The 22,958-nt window shown below is 37.9% G+C and overlaps 4 protein-coding genes across 4 annotated transcripts; 2 read left to right on the top strand and 2 right to left on the bottom strand.

Annotated features, from left to right (window-relative positions):
- The first annotated feature begins 4,255 nt into the window (after positions 1 to 4,255).
- Positions 4,256 to 10,644, top strand: LOC137746328 (uncharacterized). The gene is made up of 15 exons (XM_068486413.1): positions 4,256 to 4,423; positions 4,713 to 4,864; positions 5,367 to 5,434; positions 5,509 to 5,638; positions 5,762 to 5,850; positions 5,938 to 6,088; positions 6,166 to 6,350; positions 7,139 to 7,353; positions 7,440 to 7,538; positions 7,984 to 8,105; positions 8,555 to 8,656; positions 9,148 to 9,257; positions 9,365 to 9,452; positions 9,825 to 10,000; positions 10,254 to 10,644. Exons 2-15 carry the CDS (start codon positions 4,766 to 4,768, stop codon positions 10,480 to 10,482), a joined length of 1,863 nt encoding a protein of 620 aa, XP_068342514.1. The 5' UTR covers positions 4,256 to 4,423; positions 4,713 to 4,765; the 3' UTR covers positions 10,483 to 10,644.
- Positions 10,645 to 11,587: 943 nt separating this feature from the next.
- Positions 11,588 to 13,610, top strand: LOC137744635 (uncharacterized). The gene is made up of 5 exons (XM_068484408.1): positions 11,588 to 11,678; positions 12,170 to 12,279; positions 12,387 to 12,474; positions 12,847 to 13,043; positions 13,345 to 13,610. The coding sequence occupies exons 1-5, from the start codon at positions 11,592 to 11,594 to the stop codon at positions 13,571 to 13,573; spliced, it is 711 nt and encodes a 236-aa protein (XP_068340509.1). The 5' UTR covers positions 11,588 to 11,591; the 3' UTR covers positions 13,574 to 13,610.
- Positions 13,611 to 14,027: 417 nt separating this feature from the next.
- LOC137745587 (arginine-specific demethylase JMJ22-like) lies at positions 14,028 to 16,876 on the bottom strand. The gene is made up of 2 exons (XM_068485560.1): positions 15,493 to 16,876; positions 14,028 to 14,446 (listed from the first exon to the last, which is right to left on the bottom strand). Exons 1-2 carry the CDS (start codon positions 16,812 to 16,814, stop codon positions 14,206 to 14,208), a joined length of 1,563 nt encoding a protein of 520 aa, XP_068341661.1. The 5' UTR covers positions 16,815 to 16,876; the 3' UTR covers positions 14,028 to 14,205.
- A 2,225-nt stretch (positions 16,877 to 19,101) lies between these two features.
- LOC137745227 (myosin-binding protein 7-like) lies at positions 19,102 to 22,382 on the bottom strand. The gene is made up of 4 exons (XM_068485144.1): positions 21,963 to 22,382; positions 20,116 to 21,701; positions 19,900 to 19,946; positions 19,102 to 19,583 (listed from the first exon to the last, which is right to left on the bottom strand). The coding sequence occupies exons 2-4, from the start codon at positions 21,484 to 21,486 to the stop codon at positions 19,484 to 19,486; spliced, it is 1,518 nt and encodes a 505-aa protein (XP_068341245.1). The 5' UTR covers positions 21,487 to 21,701; positions 21,963 to 22,382; the 3' UTR covers positions 19,102 to 19,483.
- Between the last annotated feature and the right edge of the window lie 576 nt (positions 22,383 to 22,958).

Here is a 22,958-nt window from a genome sequence, read left to right as displayed (position 1 = left end):
GAAGCTGGGGTGATATCCAAGGCACCAATGACCGTCAACCGTCGCCCAGTGGGGGTTGTAACTGAAGGAAGATTACGATGACCGACAAGGATGGCAAAGGGAACCATCCACCCCGTTACACCACCAAAATGAACCCAAATAAACTGAAACGATATTTCCAAGGGCAAAGCCCTTGGGGAGCCCAAAACACCGGGAGCAATGGTTCTGCACATCAAACTGAGAGCAACTAGGAAACCACCACCAGGAACACCCAAAATTGACACCACCCAGGACAAGAGCACGACATATCCGAAAGCTCACCACGTTAAAGCAAAGGAGGGACCCAACGAAACATGTTACCGGAACATCGTTACACCAACCATGACAGCTACCAAAATCACAAAATGGCAGAGCCATCCAAGGGAACACCGGAGGAACCCCTGGGACAGAGCTCACCCGTGGGACTTTGGAAAACCGTGGAATGAGAGGGAAAGGAGAAGAGCCCCGGATGAGGGCGAGTGAGAAGAGAAACCAGGGGGAGCAGGGAGGGAGAAAACCCAGGAAAAGAGACACGAGAGAGGGGGAGAAGCTGGGAGAAGTTGGGAAAAAACAGAGGAAAGACAGGGATGGGGAATGAGTGGTGGAAAGCTGGGAAAGGCAGGGACGGGGAAGGGGGCGGGTGTAAAAGACCATAATGGGGGTACGACAAGGTAATAGAGAGAGGGGTGGAAGGGTGGAGGGGGGGTGGAGAGGTAAGATGGGACGGGGAGAAGGGAGGAAAGCTAGGAGAATGAGGAGAAGAGGCGGCCACCAACCCCCAGCCTTGGCCAGAGGCCAGCGGCCATGGAGGAAGGGGAAGTTAGGTGCTCTGGTGGGAAATGTTTCTAGAGAGAGGCTCTATGGTGACGTTTCTACTTGTTTATGGGAATGAAAGTTTTATAAAGTTTGATTTTGTGAACATGTTGAATAATTTGATGAAGTTTGTACTTGTAAATGACTTTTCTTTATTTTTGGGTCTCACATAACTTGAAAAATATGGTCTATATTGTGAATTGTACGCGTAATCCTTTTGATCAGCATCATCTACCATACCAGGAGAAACAATAGGGACATTGGAAATGACGGGCATCAGATAATACCTAGGATTAGTATTTTGTTGACTCGTTATAGCTTTTCTCACTATGCACCCCAAATTAAGAGCAGCTGGATTGTTTTACGAAAAATCAAAAGGTAAATACAAACATTTATACACAACTGAAGTTAGCATTTTTAAGTGGAAACTACATATGCATATTCCCAAACAAATAATAAACAATATCAAGAAATTATGCAATCCAAAACTGTTGTAGCTACTTTCAATACAAGGTTGAAGAAACTCTTCAGTTTTAGTAGTCTCATAGCGTCGAATTTTCGTGTTAAGGGCAACATCAGTTCGATTCCAAAGGTTTTTAAGTTCCATGGATTCTGCCAATAAAACAACATAAATTGCAAAGCACAACGCTTCAAATGAACCAAATAAGAAAAATCCAGCACTATACACAACTATGTTCTCCTACTAAGAAAATGTAGTAAGTAGAAAGAAAAAAAATAAAACTTTTAACCCCAACCTAATTGGCTATCAATTAGAGTTGTGAATGAGATCCAGAGCTCTGCTACTAATAAGAACAAAGAATGGCAAGAGAAACTCCCTATTGTTGTTCTCAAAGATGAAGAAATCATGTACCCCAAAGCTAATTCGGTGCCAATTCAATTAGGGAACAAGCTACAAAATTATTCAGTGTGAGTTTATTGATAAATTTTCTTTTTATTATTAATGGTAATTATGCAATAAATTAAAAAAGATAATTCACATTTAAATTTTAAGTTGGATGTAGAAAAAAAGGTTGTATAAGTTAAAATAAAATTTTCCTTACAATCTTGTTCACTATACCCCAGCCCCTATGTATGTCTTATCTTTTACCTGGTTCCCAACGGTCTCCTTTGGCGCATCATATAAAATACCGGATAGAATTAATAGTACGAAGTCAATTGTTTGGTGCAGTTTTGTATTAAATAGCCTGCCGACTAATTAATTATTCGGACTCACTTATTTTATCCGGTCTATATACCTGCTAACTAATACACTCCAAAACGGAAGGATAATTAGGCGATTTCGTATCTCTTCGTTCCTCGTTCTTCTTCGTCCAACCCACGTCTTTCCTTCTACCCAACCAACCATGGCAGCAGTCGGAGTGATTCTGGCAGTCATTCCAAAGCCAATTGCCGCCGACCCTAGTCTATCTTTCTCTGTTTTCCGTTCAGATCTTCGCGAGCAAAGACTATCCAGAATGTTTAGGGAGAAATCAAAGAGATTACCCAGTGCAAAGCAATCCTTATCTTTTTCCTTCCATATTCTCACCCGTCATCTATTTCTTTTTTCTAAGTTCTACAACAGAATAAAAACCAGAAGCAAAAAAGAAAGCCATACCCTGCCTGCGCAATTATTTCTATTTATTTAGTTCAAATTTTTTTGAAAGTTCAAAATCCTTGTTCAATTGCATAATACCCATTTTCAATTGAAAGTTAAATTTTTTTTGTATGGGAGGATGAGATTTGATGCGTAGTGAGGAAGATGGTGAAGAAAGGAAGTCGAGAGAAATCTGGGGTTTTGTTTTCCTTTTTCCCCTTTTTAATATTTTGTCTGTGCTATGATTAATTCTTTTTGTTCAGTTTTTCCTTAATTTATTTTTTTCCATTTTAACATCAATTATTAAGTGAAAAATTATTATTGTCTGACATACTATTCAATGTTTAAATTAATTCGACACTACCTCAAACGTTTGATTATTAGTTAATACTATCCGATGAACATATTAATTAATCCAACTGAAATAGTTAGTACAATCCGACGTACCAAACAAGATCAAAGTGTTTTTCCATGTCTTGTGGTACATAAAATAAAGACACTTATAATAAAAAATTGTGCAACGTGGTACCGTTTGGTATGTGGGACGGGACAGAACAGAGTGAGACAAGGCGTTCCATCCCACGTTTTGTGCGCCTAAAACGGGTGGAATTAGCTGTTCCACGGGACGAGTTTTGGGTGAATTTTCGTTCCACCTCACCTCCTGGAACGACTCGTTCCACATCTGTGAAACACAAAATTATAACCTCTCCGTCTCCTTCTTCTTCCTCCTTGTTTCCATCCGAGGGCATCCTTGCTCCCTCTCCGTTCCGTTCCGTCCCGTCCCGTCCCGTCCCGTCCCGTCCCGTCCCATTCCGTTCCGTCCTGTTCCGTCTGCATACTAAACGATACCCTGATAGTAATAGTAATCGAGCTTGTACATCCATGTACATTGGCCTAACCGATATGCAAAAAAGATTAAGAGTTCGTTTGAAAACACTTTTAAAATTATTGAAAGTGTTTTTATATAAAATATTTATAAATTTCAAAATACTTATGTGCTTTTTGTAAGAAGCAATTTAAATGTTTTTCAAAATTTATTTGTATTTTAATTAAAACTTGATTCAAATAATATTTTCACGAAAAAAATTTCAACTATGACAGATACAGTTCCAAACAAGCCCTACCATATTGCGTTGTTGGCAGAAGTTAATTAAATATGTGTGGCAAATAATGTGAATAAAATACTGCTATCATGTTAAGGTGTTTGACGTGTACTGAAAAAATATATATTTTTTGGTGTTTTAATATAAACGGATACTAGCCACTCAGTATTGCGTCGTTAGGTTGGAATCCGAGAAGGCGAATTTGATATCAAATTAGATTACTTATTATCTTTATTAATTAATAAAACATTCATTATTAACCAAAATTATATGAAATAACCAGTTTAACCCTCTAATTAAAACAGAACATGAATAAGAAATATAAGACAGAAATGTAATTTCACACAATCAAATTTTATGTTTTTTTTTCAAATTCTTACCTACATGTAATTCTAACAAAATCTTACCTACATATCTCTAATTTAAACAAAAAAAAAAAAAAAAAATCTCACTCCCACATTCTCTATCACTTTCTTCATCTCTCCTTCTATTTCAAAAACAAAAATAAAAAATTTTCTCACACACTTTGTGTGCCCATATGCTAGTATGGTTTAGTAGAATTCTCCATCCTTATAGCGTAAAATATATGATTGTACTAAAAAAAGAATATAAACAGACACTAACGTCAGATTTGACGCCGTCAGCAACAGGAGGGAAACTCCAAATTGTTCAAACAAAATTCTCAAATCTCTTAACTTTGCCTCATTTTCCCACCAGATTCTCTCTCCTCCCACTCTCTCTCTGCATCTTCGGTTTGCCCTACTCTCCGGAACTCGAAATTTTTCGGGGCAAATCGATCGACACGCCGGATTGATTAATCCCGTCCGTCGCTGCGCTGCACTGAGATTTCATCGGCTGCCAATGGCTTTGCCCTGGAAATCTCTCCTTCGCTGAGGTTAGACATTATTCTACCAATCTTCAGATTACAAAATTTCAAGATTTTGACGCAATTAATTTATTTTTGGGTAATTTTACTCAATAGTTGATTAGGATTCATATCGTATTCGATGGTAATCAAGATTGAGATTGGGATATCTGGAATGGTAATCAAGATCAACTGCTAGATAGGTGAAAGAATTGCAAAAGTGATTTCTTTTTCCTTGGAATTGAGGGTTAGCTAGCTGGGAATTTGAATGGTTTTATTTTACTCATGAATATTGAATCGATTCTCGAACCGTATGTAGGAACTCGAACTGTAAGTAAAAGGTCTGCTGTTAATAGTGTTTGAGACTAACGTATGGCGATGGTTGCTCCACCCGGTTCTCTGCCTCCCACTTCTCTGAAGATTGGTGGTGGGACTTCAACAGTCAAGAGAAAGACACCATCTCAATTGAGAGTAAGTTGTTGAACTCATGGTTTTGCTTCTGTCCGGACTCTGGACTTCTTATTATTAGCACTTTTGGAGATAGCAGAAATTTATTTAAATGCCTGATTTTAATTCTTATCGTTGCATTGTCTGGATACATTTTTTCAACTTTTTTTGGCTTTTATCTGGATACATTTTTTTCAACTTTTGGCTGGATATGTAGAGATGCCATCATTGTATCGTCGATCTTCTTATTATTTGGTTATTTTGTTAAACATTTCTAATCAATCTGAAAACAGTTTAAGAGGATCTCTCCTCCTAGGACCCTGTGTTAAGTGGGATTGGCACTGCCGCACTGGGTCATGCGTGTTTTTAAGGCCTAGTGCTATACTTTTTACAAAGCAACACTGATGTACAACTAAGTGCTCTTACACACACAGATTTTAACTGAAGTGGATTTTCAAAAGCTTGGCATATAATTTGACAGGCTATATTAGTAAGAAGGTTCTGATTTATAATGCATGCTTGACAGGGAGAGCAGCGGATGAATGCTGTGGAGATAAGTGATGAATCTCCAGCTCCTTTGCTTGGTTCTACAAAGTAAGATTTTCTTACTTCTTTTTAGGTTTTTTATTGTTGAAAGTCGCCGACTTATTTTCTTTCTGCAACATTAGTGAAGCGGAAAACGGGCAAAAGAAACAAGAACTGTCAAGGAATCCTAGATACATTGACATTCGTATGGATGAAGTTTACCCTGCAAAAAAATCTAGGTTCAAGATACTCTCTGGAAAAGAGAATGCTAAGGTTTGCACATAATCTTAAATAGATGTTCTATTTATTTTCCTTGAAAACTGTTTCCCTCTTATTTTACTACTCAATTTTAAATGTGGTTGGTATTGTGCAAAAATACCCTAATATTGTGTTCAGGAAAGTAATTCAATGGAGAAACCTAGCACTGTGAAGAATCTTTCCTTGCTTTCTAATTTGGCTTCCAAGAGGAAACACCAACTTTCTGGGTATGCCTTTATTCCAATATTATCTGGTTTATGACAAACAGGCACATTCTTATTTTCTTATCAATTCCATCTTTTTTTTCCGGGAAGTCCCCAAACTGTAGATTCTGCTGAACATACTGAAGAAGGCGCGGCAAAAGTTTTTCGAACCATTGAAAAGTGTAGTCAAACTACTTTCCGTAGTGTTACTGAGCTTTCATCAGGCGGTGACAGATTATCGGACTTTGCAGCTGTCGATGTGGTATACTTAGTAGCCTTTCCTCTTATCTACATAGTTAAAAGAATCTGTTATTAACAGTTTTATGCTAATTTTAACAGGATAAAGCTTTAAAAGGAATAGATGCCCAGGAATCTACAATTGGCTCATCTGCTTATATTTCTGAAAGAAGTGGCAATCCTACATCACCTGGTTTCAGCGACTTTTGCTTGCCTGATGGAAAGGTTCCTCTGGATTTTACTTTGAAAAGTAGTATGCGGGTGGTGTCCTCTTCCCCAGTGAATTGGTAAGTGTACAACTGCTATAAAATCTGTTTAGTTTTCATTTCTGTTATTTAGTCTTGAGTTTGTATCTCCGTGGTTGATTACACAGTTTTGTATTCTTTTAGAATTGCTTGTAAAATGTGTTTATTAAAAAGACAGTTAGTTTAGTTTCCAGTGCTTAAGACAGGACGTTCACTACTTTTTCATTCCTTTTGATTTGTTATTCTCTCCCAATGCTTGGTTAAATTCTTTAGGTGCATGCATAAGACACTGAACTAAGATGACCCGTAGTATATGTTCACTTGTTTTGTCATGATCATGTTTATAAGTTTTCAACCTAATCAGGTATCTTCAGTCTAATTTCACTTTAATAATATTGAAGATGGGGTGCAAATATGTGACATTTTACTTCAACATTCTTGAAGACAGTCTGGAAAGTGTTAGAAAAATGAATTTTTAGCATATAAGGCATTGGCCACTGCTGATGTCTTTGTCAAATCATCAAATTATGCTTATGGATGGTTCATATACAAATATTATATTAAAAGAATTGCCCAGATGCAAGTATCATATGGATTCAAGCCATACATTAATTTTTATTAGTAAATAAATGATTAAAAAAATAGGTAGTGCAAACATGAGGAAACTGCCCATATCATTTGTCTTTAGAGTTTAAATTTACCAACATACTATGCTCCTGCCACACCCATACTCTGCTAATGTTGTGGTTACTTCTATTCGTTTTGATTGGTTACAGTTGGCAGGATGTTGGTAATTGATTATTCAGGTTATGTTGTTTTCACATTTTTAGGATTCATAGGACAATAGCGTGCGGTGCCTACACTAGTATGCCGAATCTCAAGTTCCAATCCGATCATTATCAGGATCAAAATATGAGCCGTGGCTCAGGGTTCATATCTAATTCCCAAGTCATTAGTTCTAAACAATTATATTCGTGGGTTTACCCTCAATCTACCTTACCGCCTTCTCTCATACAAGTTTTGACATCATCAACAGCTGAGGGAGGTGTGCTACATAAGCTTTTAGTATACTGTTATTCCCAATGTATCTTTTTCCTGAAATGTTTTCATCAATCATTTTCCCTTTTGCAGTGGAAACAGAATTCTTGAGAAAACGACAGGTAGCATGGGATGACTCATTTCAGAGTCTATACTACATGCTTCGTAATGGTACCTGTGATATCTTTTATGGTAATTACTCTTGCCTGTATATTATGTTTTTTCAAGCCACTTTCGCTTATGTTTTGACTATATATGTACTACTTTTTGGACGAATTACTATCATTGATTGTGAGTTGTTTCTCTCTCCTGAGGTACCCATCCTTCTTGGAGTGGGGATACATATGTATTCTGTCTTATTCAATCTACAAAGGTTGATTTCTCCCTCTGTGTTATGGTAGTGTTTGCAGGATGACACTTGTAATTAGAATTATAACCATCAAACAGAAAACAATTTTATATTTGTTTTATTATTATTATTTTTTAAATTTCAGCTTGCCATTCATATCAAGAAGGCATAAACTTCCCTTTCCGGAGTCTTGTGCTCCATCCCAATATCTTTGAACCAATTAGATTTCTATTTTTCTTTCCACATGGACTCCACACTGATTGCTGTTTACATGTACAATTCTTCTAGTGTGTACTCCATATTTTGTGGTAATGTTCACGGCTTGTAATGTCTCTGTGGGCTCAAAACGCATCAGCAATGCTTATATCTCCCAGTCAACAAGAGCCATACGATCATTGTTAAGAGAGCATGTAAGTTTTACTTGTAGTGTTTCTCAAAACTATTGTTTTTTTTTCTGTAATTTGTACGTTTCTTGTAATGCTTACTGCATTTACAGAAAGAAGTCTTGTTTAGATGTAATCTATGTCATTTTTCATTTGAACATTTTTCTCTTGCATTTAGATATTCACTAAGTTACTGGATGAAAGTCATAAATCATTGAACTGAATAAATTAACTAGGGTTCCAATTTATGGCTTCTACCTTTTCCTCATACAAAGTCTTTGAAAATGTATATAACACTTGAGCTGCAAGCTTTTGCTCTTGGTTCAATATTGCTTTTCATACACAATTATGGACCATGGCTAATTTCTGAAGGTTAAGCCTTTTCTGTGTAGTGTGTTTTTATATCAGGATGGACCTTGTACTGCCCTTTTGTCTATCATTTCTGACATTTTTTCACTTGACAATATTGCCATTAGGATGTTTCTTTCTCTATGCCTCTTTGCCGTTCTAAAGTAGAGCAAGTCACTCCAGATGTTCTTGTTGAGCTCTCAGAGATGGAGAAACAGAATTTTGGCCAGGTTAATATCTGTTGTTCTTCCCATTTGCAGTTTGTATTAGTTTTTCTTATCTGATTGTAGGCATGGTGAGGGTCGTGGAATACCTTTACCTGCCTTTTGTGGGATTTGATGGCAAATAAGACTTGGTGCTATATTTTTCTACTGATCTGGGTATACTGGGCAGCAGTTTCTGTTTTTATCCACCATTTGATAGTTAAAACTTTGGGTAGTTTAAGAGAAAAGGGAAAGAAAAGTTATGTCAGTCTTATACTCGACAATGTGATTTGTATCATTCCAACTATTATTATTAGACAATGTGATTTGTATCATTCATCTCAAACCCTTCTTCTTTAAAAGATATTGCTGGAAGGATGGTTTTGCATCTCAGACCATTTGCATCCGTCATGTATGTGTATTTGGTTTGCTCATGCCATTTTCAGGTCTTGGCTTACAAGTTTCAAATATCACTTTTTTGCTCCACTTATTTGTGCCCCCATTTAAAATTGTTGCAGACACGGCGCTTGAGTTCCTCTTCTGATATAGATAATACCCCAGAATCATTGCTAGTTTTCAATGGCAATAAAGATGTACATGGAGTGTTCGATATTTTGTTAAATTATAGGTATGTTAAACTTACTTTTCAATTCCATGTCATCTGGCTAAACTGATTAAATATGTATTTTGGATCCTTATCATCTAACTCTACCTTGCTTCTGGTTTCATGTTAAGGTCGTTGTTGACTGCTTTAGTGGTAATGGATGTCCCTGTATTATATTCACCTGTGCCGTTTCAGAATGCTGCCATTTCTTCTCCAGAGGTGAGTGCAAAAAATGTTTGGGGTTCCTTAGCACCATTAATTGTTGTGCCAGGGACTGTACCTAGACAACAGAGTCAGCATGTCTTGTTACCAAAAACCTGAATTCTACGTCTGTTTGAGAATGTGCTTTTGGTTGGAGCTTCGTGCTTGCCAGTGCTATTATAACGTATTAGAGTGAAGTCCTGATTTAAAGCGCATCACAGATAGTGACTCGTTGGCCCTATGTTTTAACCTAATATAGTTCCCAGACTTATGGAGAGAACAATTTCCCGCTCCCCCCTTCCATTTGTTCTGAATGTGCCTACTTGCCTTCATTACGCTGCAATGTTCTCAGAAATACTAATGGAACTTTTTACTGTACCCTTTTTCCAGATTAAATGCGCGGAATTGAAAAGAACAGACACCACCACAAAAGATGATGGATCCATGCAAGGCTCATCTGCTGGTCTCTGCTCGAGTGTTGAAATTAAGGATGCATATCTTCCACCATGGATTATTTGCAGCCTATGTGCCCTTTTGGGTTCTGAAGGGAGAAGCTTTGAGGCGAGGTAAACATTAACGTGATTCAAGTTTTATATGAACCTTTATGCATTAATGCTCAGAGTTCGTTAGGTTTATCTATGATTTAGTGTGAAACGATGGATTTCGCTATAACCTTTGGATGCCATGCTGCATTGAGCCTATCTCCAATCTGGAGTTTGTTACAGCTTGCACTACACTAGCCCGCATTCAGTTGGCATTATCACGCTAATCCAATATCGATCTTAACTAGTTCTTTTATTTGATTTGACCTGCTTCCAGCTTTATGAACGAACCTTCATCAATCGGGTTGAATGTTGCTGTAGAAGCAGTTCATGAGAAATCTGATCGTCCTGATGCGCCAGCTGAAGACTTGCACAAAAGCTCCTCTACTTTTGGTATTCCAGAAGCCATCGTTACGCCTCACTTGCATTTGGGTTTCTTGAAAACTTTGAAGTTCTCAAATGGTTGTTATTCAGCTTCCCTTTCTCCTACCTTAGAAGCCGACTAGAAATACAGTCGTATATTTTCGCCACGGTGATGGTTGATATCATTCTTTGATCCTAACTTAATTTCTCTGTACTTTAATTTGGTACACCATCTAATTTTGAACCGATCTGTAAGATTTGTTTTACCAGTTTAATACCGAATGGTTTTATTGACAAAACTTATGAGAAATCTGCCAACTATTTGGATGTTTTCCTAGTTATTCTCCCTGTGGAGGAATAAAACGCCTCAATAAAATGTCCAGTTTCTCCCTGTGAATGGCTGAGACTGACTATAACAGAGTTAACGGGCGAGTGGAAATACCGAAATGCTCCTCAAAGAGCTGGCCAGATCCCCATTTGGGATACTTTTAAGGACTTACACGGCATAGGTACATACGCAATATGGCATTTTGTGCCAACGACACAAAGTCATGTAAGTTTCTCCATATGATGTATCGATGGCATAGGTACATACGCAATATGGCATTTTGTGCCAACGACACAAAGACATGTAAGTTTCTCCATATGATGTATTGATGGCACAGGTGCGTCACCACGGTGACATGTAAGTTATTTCTCGATGGCGCCTTGGCAGTATCAAGCTTTCATTATGTTGAACTGACTTTATTCAAGTACATGTTCGTGAGTCGTTCCTAGTGAATTTGATATTTGAAAATTGGGAACAATAAAAAGGTACAAGCTCATATGGTCAACGAATGAAATACAACAATGTCAAACCAATAAAATTAGTGTCAAAATTGTTCTTTTCTGTTTTCTTTTTCTGGAGGAAGGACTGGTTGCATTTTCTGTATTTGTGGTCTCTTTCGTCTAGAAAGAGAACTTGAAAGCACCGGCCTGTGAATCCGTAACTGAATCCCAGAAGGATGATTTTTTCTGCTGGGCATTCTTCTCCTCTGCTTTCAGAGTCAGGAGATCGATAGTTCCGGGAAAAGAAGCCTCAATGGCATTTTTAAACTTGTCATATCAGGATGGACCATGGCTAATTTCTGAAGGTTAAGCCTTTTCTGTGTAGTGTGTTTTTATATCAGGATGGACCTTGTACTGCCCCTTTGTCTATCATTTCTGACATTTTTTCACTTGACAATATTGCCATTAGGATGTTTCTTTCTCTATGCCTCTTTGCCGTTCTAAACTAGAGCAAGTCACTCCAGATGTTCTTGTTGAGCTCTCAGAGATGGAGAAACAGAATTTTGGCCAGGTTAATATCTGTTGTTCTTCCCATTTGCAGTTTGTACTAGTTTTTCTTATCTGATTGTAGGCATGGTGAGGGTCGTGGAATACCTTTACCTGCCTTTTGTGGGATTTGATGGCGAATAAGACTTGGTGCTATATTGTTCTACTGATCTGGGTATACTGGGCAGCAGTTTCTGTTTTTATCCACCATTTGATAGTTAAAACTTTGGGTAGTTTAAGAGAAAAAGGAAAGAAAAGTTATGTCAGTCTTATACTCAACAATGTGATTTGTATCATTCCAACTATTATTATTAGACAATGTGATTTGTATCATTCATCTCAAACCCTTCTTCTTTAAAAGATATTACTGGAAGGATGGTTTTGCATCTCAGACCATTTGCATCCGTCATATGTGTGTATTTGGTTTACTCATGCCATTTTCAGGTCTTGGCTTACAAGTTTCAAATATCACTTTTTTGCTCCACTTATTTGTGCCCCCATTTAAAATTGTTGCAGACACGGCGCTTGAGTTCCTCTTCTGATATAGATAATACCCCAGAATCATTGCTAGTTTTCAATGGCAATAAAGATGTACATGGAGTGTTCGATATTTTGTTAAATTATAGGTATGTTATACTTACTTTTCAATTCCATGTCATCTGGCTAAATTGATTAAATATGTATTTTGGATCCTTATCATCTCACTCTACCTTGCTTCTGGTTTCATGTTAAGGTCGTTGTTGACTGCTTTAGTGGTAATGGATGTCCCTGTATTATATTCACCTGTGCCGTTTCAGAATGCTGCCATTTCTTCTCCAGAGGTGAGTGCGAAAAATGTTTGGGGTTCCTTAGCACCATTAATTGTTGTGCCAGGGACTGTACCTAGACAACAGAGTCAGCATGTCTTGTTACCAAAAACCTGAATTCTACGTCTGTTTGAGAATGTGCTTTTGGTTGGAGCTTCGTGCTTGCCAGTGCTATTATAATGTATTAGAGTGAAGTCCTGATTTAAAGCGCATCACAGATAGTGACTCGTTGGCCCTATGTTGTAACCTAATATAGTTCCCAGACTTATGGAGAGAACAATTTCCCGCTCCCCCCTTCCATTTGTTCTGAATGTGCCTACTTGCCTTCATTACGCTGCAACGTTCTCAGAAATACTAATGGAACTTCTTACTGTACCCTTTTTCCAGATTAAATGCACGGAATTGAAAAGAGCAGACCATATTGTTGCTCCCAAAAAGACCACCACAAAAGATGATGGATCCATGCAAGGCTCATCAGCTGGTCTCTGCTCGAGTGTTGAAATTAAGGATGCATATCTTCCACCATGGATTATTTGCAGCCTATGTGCCCTTTTGGGTTCTGAAGGGAGAAGCTTTGAGGCGAGGTAAACATTAACGTGATTCAAGTTTTATATGAACCTTTATGCATTAATGCTCAGAGTTCGTGAGGTTTATCTATGATTTAGTGTGCACCAAGTTCCGTAAGTAGATGAATACCCACAAATTTAAGGCCAAGTGAAACGATGGATTTCGCTATAACCTTTGGATGCCATGCTGCATTGAGCCTATCTCCAATCTGGAGTTTGTTACAGCTTGCACTACACTAGCCTGCATTCAGTTGGCATTATCACGCTAATCCAATATCGATCTTAACTAGTTCTTTTATTTGATTTGACCTGCTTCCAGCTTTATGAACGAACCTTCATCAATCGGGTTGAATGTTGCTGTAGAAGCAGTTCATGAGAAATCTGATCGTCCTGATGCGCCAGCTGAAGAGTTGCACAAAAGCTCCTCTACTTTTGGTATTCCAGAAGCCATCGTTACGCCTCACTTGCATTTGGGTTTCTTGAAAACTTTGAAGTTCTCAAATGGTTGTTATTCAGCTTCCCTTTCTCCTACCTTAGAAGCCGACTAGAAATACAGTCGTATATTTTCGCCACGGTGATGGTTGATATCATTCTTTGATCCTAACTTAATTTCTCTGTACTTTAATTTGGTTTTATTGACAAAACTTATGAGAAATCTGCCAACTATTTGGATGTTTTCCTAGTTATTCTCCCTGTGGAGGAATAAAACGCCTCAATAAAATGTCCAGTTTCTCCCTGTGAATGGCTGAGACTGACTATAACAGAGTTAACGGGCGAGTGGAAATACCGAAATGCTCCTCAAAGAGTTAACGGGCATTTTGTGCCAACGACACAAAGACATGTAAGTTTCTCCATATGATGTATCAATGGCAGAGGTGTGTCACCAAGGTGACATGTAAGTTATTTCTCGATGGTGCCTTGGCAGTATCAAGCTTTCATTATGTTGAACCGACTTTATTCAAGTACATGTTCATGAGTTTCCTAAAGTTACGGCCAAGCAAGTTCCTAGTGAATTTGATATTTGAAAATTGGGCACAATAAAAAGGTACAAGCTCATATGGTCAACGAATGAAATACAACAATGTCAAACCAATAAAATTAGTGTCAAAATTGTTCTTTTCTGTTTTCTTCTTCTGGAGGAAGGACTAGTTGCATTTTCTGTATTTGTGGTCTCTTTAGTCTAGAAAGAGAACTTGAAAGCACCGGCCTGTGAATCCGTAACTGAATCCCAGAAGGATGATTTTTTCTGCTGGGCATTCTTCTCCTCTGCTTTCAGAGTCAGGAGATCGATAGTTCCGGGAAAAGAAGCCTCAATGGCATTTTTAAACTTGTCATACAAATTCACTCGATCTCTGGTTCCGGATACCAGAGTGCTGGCATTTGGCCTCTTAAGAAAATCCAAGACGTTCAACAAATTTCTCCTGCAAATGCAAAAAAAGCCAGGTAACTAACGGCAAACCACCCTTTTCTGTTCCAAAACAGTGGATATTATGAATGGTCAGTGCAATGCATACCCTTATCCTGCCAATACGAAGTTAAGAAATACAACCTGAACTGTTTTACGTATTATTTGGGTTCTTTTTGGAGTTCCATTTTCATCTGAGCTACATATAGCTGTAATAATCTTTGTACACGTTGACATAGTTTTCCTGTCAACATGATGTATCTATTTGCTAAAACAATTCTGCTTTCTCCCATATGCTTGAATTCAAATACCTATTTGTCATAAGCCACACGACACACCTGCTCCACATCGTTATATCCACAGTGAACTAATTGCTCAGAAGTACAAAACATTAGGGCAGGAGTAATTAAAAAGTTTTACTTTTTTAGAAATGTGGGATCAAGAATATACACAACCCTTATGATTCACTAACTTCATCTCCGTCAAGCCTATTAGACATCTTTCAGTTTTGTAATAGTTTTAACAGATTTAACTTGACCGATGAAGCCTCTACTTCAAGCATCTTTATGTAAACTAAATCTGTTTGCTTTCTTATCAACACAGCAGAAAGATATCAAATACCCCTCCTTTAAAAGAATCTTCTTCAAATTGCATGGTTAAAGTTACTCCAAAGGAAACAAATTTGGTAATCACACAACGGGAAAAACAAAGAATCAAACAACCAACATTCAGGACTACTTAAAAGTATTATACTTTTGTACCCCTAGGACTACGGCCATGATTCAAGCATCTACGAATTTCTCATCACAGCCTAGGGCTGCGGCAATTTAGGGTATATCATTTACTGCTTCTTAAATCACTCAATGAGAAATATCACAATTGAATGCTTAAAATTTCACCTAATAATCCCCTAAATTCACAGGGTTTCCACGTGGGCTTCGAAAAATGGTGTTATGTAATCTGTTCTTTTAATACATAGTACGAGCAGAGAGTTCACCATTATAACAAGCAAAACAACAAAAAGTTATAGACTATGAACCATAAGTTATATAAGAACAATACCTGCTAACATAATTCTGTGTAATGGCAATTGATTCCTCCAAGTTGATCACCAGATGCCACCATCCACGAGGTACAAAAATCACCTCCCCAGCCTTACAAATGCATTCAATGGGTTTCTTCTTCCAAGTCTTTGTTGCACCATAGAAGTTCATGAACCATTCAATTATTGAAACAGGACATGCCACCTCAGCTCCATCTGGACTGGGATGCACCCCGGGAGGAACCACATCAGGAGGAAACAACACCCACTTCTTTGACCCCGTGATCACTGCATTCCAAGCAGAAGTCGAATTAGGATCAATGTGGAATGATGAACCTGACCCAGCTGGTCCAATTATTATCCATCTATAATCTGGCCTCTCTTTGCCCAAAACACCAAATAAGTCCTCCCTAAAGTACACCGGAACTTCGTATTCAGAACCCAAAGTTGCAACTTTTTCTCCGAATTTTGGGTCAAATAAATACAGAGGCCTCTCTTCCCTCGCCTGATCAGCATATCGAAAATAGTCCCCAAGCTTCATCAGCACTGGCCCAACCAAAAATTGAACATCACTACACAATTGAACTAAATAATCCCTATCCCATTTCGCCAATGCAACCCAGTTATCCATACACCCTTCCAACAGCACCGGCTTATTCGGTTCCTCAAAATCTGAAATGAACTCCTCAACCGAAATTCCCCTTCTCCTGATTATATTATCCCTTTCAAGCCACTCGGGTTTCATCTCAAGATTGGCACAAAGCCAGCTCTGGAAGAGATAGTCAGAATAAAAGTCCCTAACTCTCAAACCCGAAACACGGATACTTGACACATCAAACGAAGGGCAATGAGCAGCAATGTAAGTAGATTTCCAAGACCCATTATACAAAAGCCTACCCTTTAGATCATCCAACACAAGGTTCCTCCAGAGGGTTTCATGATTTGCAAAAACATAAAAAGATCTGCTCACAGTGGCCAAAACCCCCAAGTGGGTCCCACCCAAAAGCCCCAAAATCTCAAGAACAAGCTCATCTGATAGGGTTTGGAGATTACCTAATCCAGTGTTCCTTGAGTTGACAGAACCTGGGCTGAGGTAGAGATTGCCCAGTGGCTGAACTCCATGGGAGCTCGATGGAGCTGAGGCCTTGAGATTGAAACCTTCTTCAAAATCTTCATCTTCTTCTTCTTCCTCTAATTCTTGGTAGTTTTTGGAAATGGGGTTTTGTTTTGTGGATACAGATTTGGTTGTTTTCTTGTTTTTGGATTTGGTTTTGGTTTTGGTTTTCTTCTTCTTCCTGATGGATTTGGTCCTTTGGGACAATAGGGTTTTGCAGCTAAGCATTGGAGAATGGAGAGGGTTTTTTGCTGAAACTGGACAACGGCTGAGTGATGGGGCAGGGTTTTTAGCTAGAGCCCGTGTTGGCGTCTGCAAACGAAATTTTTTTTTTTGGTTCTTTTTAAAGAAAAAAGAAAATTTATAAGGAAAGCTAATAAAGGGTAACTGGTTGTAGAAGGAGAAAAACTTATATTGTACGCTTACATTGTTACATGACGTTTTATGTTAATAAATAAAGATATGTAGATAAAATATACATGTTTTTACTTTATTGGCACATGATGCTACCGTGCTAATGTAACTATGTCATGTACGTTTTCTGTGATAGGTCTATTACGAATTATTTTTACCGTGTCATTTAGTACTACAATTTAATGGTATTCTTCTCCATTTATAATATATCTTTGTATAAAAACAAAAGTTTTGATGTACTAGTTGTAGTAGAACAAGTTGTAACCGCATTTTTCGCACAAAACACATGTGAAATGTCTTAAATACCCCTATTCGTATACCATGTTAAACAACACGATCGACAATCAAGATTTTGCACTTGGAGTATCCAATGGACCCAAAGGTTGTCGATCATGTTGAGTATTATTCATAGGCATTTTAGATATTTATCGTGTGAAAATTCATGTTGATCATGTCGTGTCAGTCAAATGGACTTTCCCATCAAAATTTAAAATTGTTCTATAACCTTCAATTTCCCAAATAAAAAAACCCCTCTTGAACAACGTAGTAGATTTGTGGTAGGGGAAAATAAATATGATTATGTTATCATATTTTTCCACATTGGAATGTTATCATATTTTTCCACAAAGCCACGAGAGAGAACTTAATTGTTATGATTATGTTAAAATTAATCTAGGTATGTTAAAATTCTGACCCTCCCAAACTAATCTAGATATGTTAAAATTCGAACTAAAACAATAGAAAGGAAGATAATTAGTTACCCCTCAATGAAAACAAACCTCTTTTTAGGATTTCTTAAATCATCTACTCGAGATATTTTAGAACATCATGCGGTACATCATATGTTATAATTTAAGTGAAGGATATTAAAAAGTATACATTAAAGTGGGACATTTTAAGCTCATCATTCACTTATATTATAACACGTGTTGTACCACCTTGTTATTAATTGTTCCCTTTTATTCTTTCTTCTTTTATGGTGCCACCATTGAAGGAATGAGATTTATATTTTCTTCTACAAAACGATATTCTAAGCTACTTTAATTCTATGAGAAGGAGATTTTTACTTGGTACAAAAAGACGAGCACATTGATCTGACTAATTGGTTTGGCCACACATGCTATTTTTGATAAAACAAAATTCAAAACTATTCTCATTTACGAAAATAAGAAGATTTAGTATTGGTTGGATTTAATACTCTCTAGAAAAAAGGATGAGTTGTCATGAGGAATATGTCTTAAGGTTGAAACAATGTGCTCACCCACCCACCATTGGCTGCCTTGCCACGAGGAATATGTCTTAAGGTTGAAACAATGTGCTCACCCACCCACCATTGGCTGCCTTGCCATTGAACTGGTCAATGAGAATGGTCAAACAATGTGCTCCTCTAACCTTATTAAACTTAATCAGCATGTTTAGTAACAAGATTAATTCAGCAGGCTACAGTTTGTCTCACTCCTATAGAACTTTTTGTGGGTTAAAGATCAAGTTTGTCTTCAGTATGTCCGACTTTTTATCCACTAGATTGTTAGTTGAGGAAAAAAAAAAATATCTTTCCCTAATTCATTCTTGACGGTTCATTTTTCGTACTACTAAGTAGTTCTAACAATTGACGAAAATTATTAAAAACCATCTACAACATAAAACCAAAGTGAAAAAGTGCAATTAGAAAACGAGTGCTAGGTCAACTATGTAAGACAACTTAATACCGTGTTCTAATCTCCTCCGGTAAATTAAAGTAGTTTAGAACAAGAAATCACTGTCCAAATCTGAAATGAAAGCATCTGAAAACGTACAATTGAAACTTGGGGAAATCTTACCTTAATTTGGACAAAGTTGACAAAAAAAAAGCATTCATGACAAAGTGAAAGACAGTACACATGGCCCTATCAATCTAGCATTATTAAAACAAAGCAAACCAATTGATTTGTTAAAAGCACTTTTGCGTGGTGGTGGTCCAAAAAAGCATATCCACTCATGCTTTAGAGAGCAGTTGGGTTTCAAAGAGGAATAATACAGGGGTAAATGACCAAATTATATTCCAACAAGAACCAAGATTTTGAAATCCCTTTATGGTAAAACCGTAAAAACCTGCAAAAACTAGGGCTAAAAGAATAAGCCTATTGCATATTTTGAATTGGAAATCAATCATACAAGCATCTGCAATGTACAGGAGAGGACTGTCGAATGACACAGCTTTGAGCTGAATTCCAAGGAACCATATATGAGATCAAGCACGCTCAAAACATCGCCATGGTTCGTCGGTCAGCCAGAAAATTACACTCAAACCCCCAGGAAAAGAAAAATTGAATCAAAACAACACTCTGCACATAAACCCAAATTCAGCAGCACAACCAACCAAGCCAGGAAAAGAATTCCGAACCTACTTGTAGAAGTGTGATTTAAAATGCCCTTTGGTACGTGTGTGTCCACATGTGAGCATAGCTTTCGATATGGATATGACGGATGTTTGCTAACTGGTTTTACACTTGTGTACTTGTAAGACATCTCCACTGCCTTACATGGGGACCCTTGTCTAGAAGCATAAGCAAACCCACATTGGCTGATAGCCCAAACATATGCCTGAAATTATGTTCAAAGATATTAGAAAACGATCATATGGCCATAAACAACCAGCAATGCGAGAAAAAAAACCAGAGTGCCGTGGATATACATCATAGTGAGACTAGAATTATTTGTTTCAAATTATTCTTCTGCATAGCTTATAATTGTTGCTGTAAACAGTGCTTGTTGCCTAGATGGGCATGCCTTCGTCTTTTCCAAATTATAACATGCATTGGTTCTCATTTCGTCAACAAAATGATCGTGTCAGTTGTATAACAAAGGTAAAACTACTGATTTATATTTGTTCTGATAGTAAGAAGTATGAGCTACATACTTGCTTCGGCGCGCCCTCCTTCTCCAGAAAACAAAGGACATGATCCACTGAACACAACAATTAAACAGACAACTAGTGTTAATACATAATGGTCCATGGAAACGATAATGTTGATAGCATTCTCTGGCTCAAACATAAGAATAAATGAAAATAATCAACCATGTAGCACTATTAGAAATTAAATTTCAATTGCCAATAGATGAAATCCAAAATTACCTTAAAAACAGACATGAAAGAAAAGCTTCTAACGGGAGATGGTTTCTTTACAATCATTTGTTTCTCTGGTGACATATCTTTACACAAATGTTGAGCTATTTCTTTAAGCAATACCAGTTGAGCTTTATCCGTTCGCATCGAAAGCATTGCCTGCCTCATTGACTCCCTGTCAGCCTCAAGTGCCTGAAGCCTCATATAGAGCTTCATGACATCAGGATCCTCAAAATCAGGCCCAGTCAGTCCCCTCGAAGTTACTCCCGATTTGACTTCTCTATAACCATTGCAAGGTGCTCCGTTGTGAACAGAGTCAATGGTATAAATTCTGTCACTCGTGTCGTCTCCAACTTCTGATATATTATCAAACTTTCTTGTGTTTGGGTAGTCCTCAGACTGTGAGACATAGTCTGCCTTCCTGAAGCTGCTGTTATATCTAGGAGATTCAGCAAAATCTGGACCAGTTTCTTTAACCGTATACACAGGTGAGTCACTTGAATGTCTTCCGGAATGTCTTGACCGCCGAGGAGAATGGCCAACCACCACCTTTTCAAAAATGTTCTTGGAACCAGAAAAATCCCCTCCCATCGGACTGCCGCCCGGACTCCTCTCCATCTGATGGAGCCTGCTTTCCAAATTTCTCAAATGCTCTCTCCCACGAGGGCTCTCATCAAATGCATATTTCTCAATATCTGCATCATCATCGCACTCCAACGCACCTTGCGTCTCATTTATTTTACATTTCAAAGGTGGGTATTCATATGTGGGCGTTGTCGGAAGTTCATACTGGGCTTCAAAGTCACCCACACTCTGGATACGGCTAAAGGAACCATTCTCACCCTCCACCTCAGACTCCGTGAGCCCATAACTCATCATTCTATGCTTATAGGCCTGCACTTCACACGTGAGTGCCTGAATCGCCTGTTCTCTCTTATACAGCAAATCTTCCAGTGCCAAAAGCTCCTGCTGGTCATGTGCCATCTTCTCCTCAACGAAACACTTGAATTGCCGGGCCTCCATCTGTATTTCAGCCTTCTCCCCCTGCAACCTCAATATCATTGACATAGCCTCATTGGCAGCGGATGATGAAGCATTCCTCTCCTCGTCCAGCTCAGTATACAAATCCTGTATCGTGTTCTGCTGGCTACTAAGCGTCTCGCGTAGTGCAACACATTCGTTCTCCATTTGGACTCGTGCATTATAATAAAGTTCAATCCCGGGTATAAAGAAACGGTTACCATCCTCAAACTCGCCATACTTTCTCTTTACAGACCGAAGCCAAGTCCCCCCTGAAGAAACACTCACCAACGAACAACTACATTCACAATTACAACATTTCACCGTCGGCCTTGAGGATGGAAATGCTTCTGAATCCATAGAGCAACGTGCATCCAAAATTCAACCAATTCAAGATCAGCGACCGTAAATTCGACTATTTGAACAAACCAACCATCTAAATATCAAAAATCTTATCCTGGAGCTGTCAAATCCTCTCTCTATGAATCCAAGACCTTCAACAATTTTCCCTCCCTTCCTGCACTCCAACTACGAGCTATCGTCCCTCTCAGATCAACAATCCACACATAAAACTCCTAAAAAGCAAAATTTGCAACAATATTAAAACTAAAAATACCAAAATAAATTCTGTTTTGCCTTAATTTAAAAAAAAATTTACCAAAAATGAATAGCTACCATCAAGCATGCATAAAAATTACACTTTCCCCAAAAATCTGGGAAGAAATTGAAAATTTACCTATTGGAGGATTAGGAAACTGAAGATACAAATTTTCCCAGAAAATTCCATTGAATTAACAGAGTCGCAGAGAGAGAGGGATGGGGAGAGGGAGAATTACCTTGGACGAGCTTGAAGAACAAAAAACCGTTCAAAGTCGCGGAGAGCAGGAGGTGCAGGCCAAATTTTCCCGGAAAAAAGTTTTTTCCCGAGAAAACTTAGGATCTGAAGAGGAACGAAGGACAAAAAACAGGAAAATAAAAATGAAAACGAAAAAAGGCCGAGCTGTAAAAAATAATTTTTTCGCCCCCACCCGCGCTCCCGGGGCTGTTTGGAGGGAAAGAAAATCGAAGAGAAAGAGAGAGAAAATTAAGCAAACCCTAGATTTTTTGTTATTTAAAATTTTTTTGCCCTCTTTGTTTTTTAATCGTCTCGAATTTCGTGACGTCGCTTGAAGAGAGAGAGAGACGGACGGTTTGATTGGATTTTCTCATTGAGGACCTGCCTGGTTCTGTTTGTTTGTTTGGGGGACGGAGGCAGCTTTTGTCCAACCTCTCCAACTAATTACCCTGCCCCTTTTCAATTTATAGTTACTTTTTACTAATTACCTCTAATTTTTTGTTTACTATTCGCATAATCCGATACAACACGAACAAAACACGTATACAGCTCGATAATTACCGCGGTTAACCACTAATGACTGTTGTTAATCATCAGCTTTGTGAGGCGTTTACCTTGGTGGATTTACATGGACTTTTACCTTATCCATTTCATGGTAAAATTTTTGTTTGTGTGGTTGTGATGGTTAATTTGGGATAATGCACTTCAGTTTTACTAATACATTGTGAAGTCCTGCTAATGCATTTTCCAGTCTTTTGTTGAAAAATAATTTAACAAAATATATCTACGGAAACAAAATACGTTATGATAGGTACTCACAACTTGGTTATGAGATTTGTGGCTCGAACATTAACCTTATTAAATTTACGTAAGAAGTTCTAGTAATTTGTTGTGAGTCATATTGAATACTGTGAACGAGTTCCGTTTTGTATTATATTTTATATGACAAGCGATGTGTAATTTAGATTTTTATATGTTTAATAGTACGGATTTTGTT

Source organism: Pyrus communis, chromosome 9, assembly GCF_963583255.1.
Source record: "Pyrus communis chromosome 9, drPyrComm1.1, whole genome shotgun sequence".
In the NCBI taxonomy this organism is placed as follows: domain Eukaryota; kingdom Viridiplantae; phylum Streptophyta; class Magnoliopsida; order Rosales; family Rosaceae; genus Pyrus; species Pyrus communis.
Note: the sequence above shows the minus strand (reverse complement) of the source record. Positions and strands in the feature narration are given on the sequence as shown.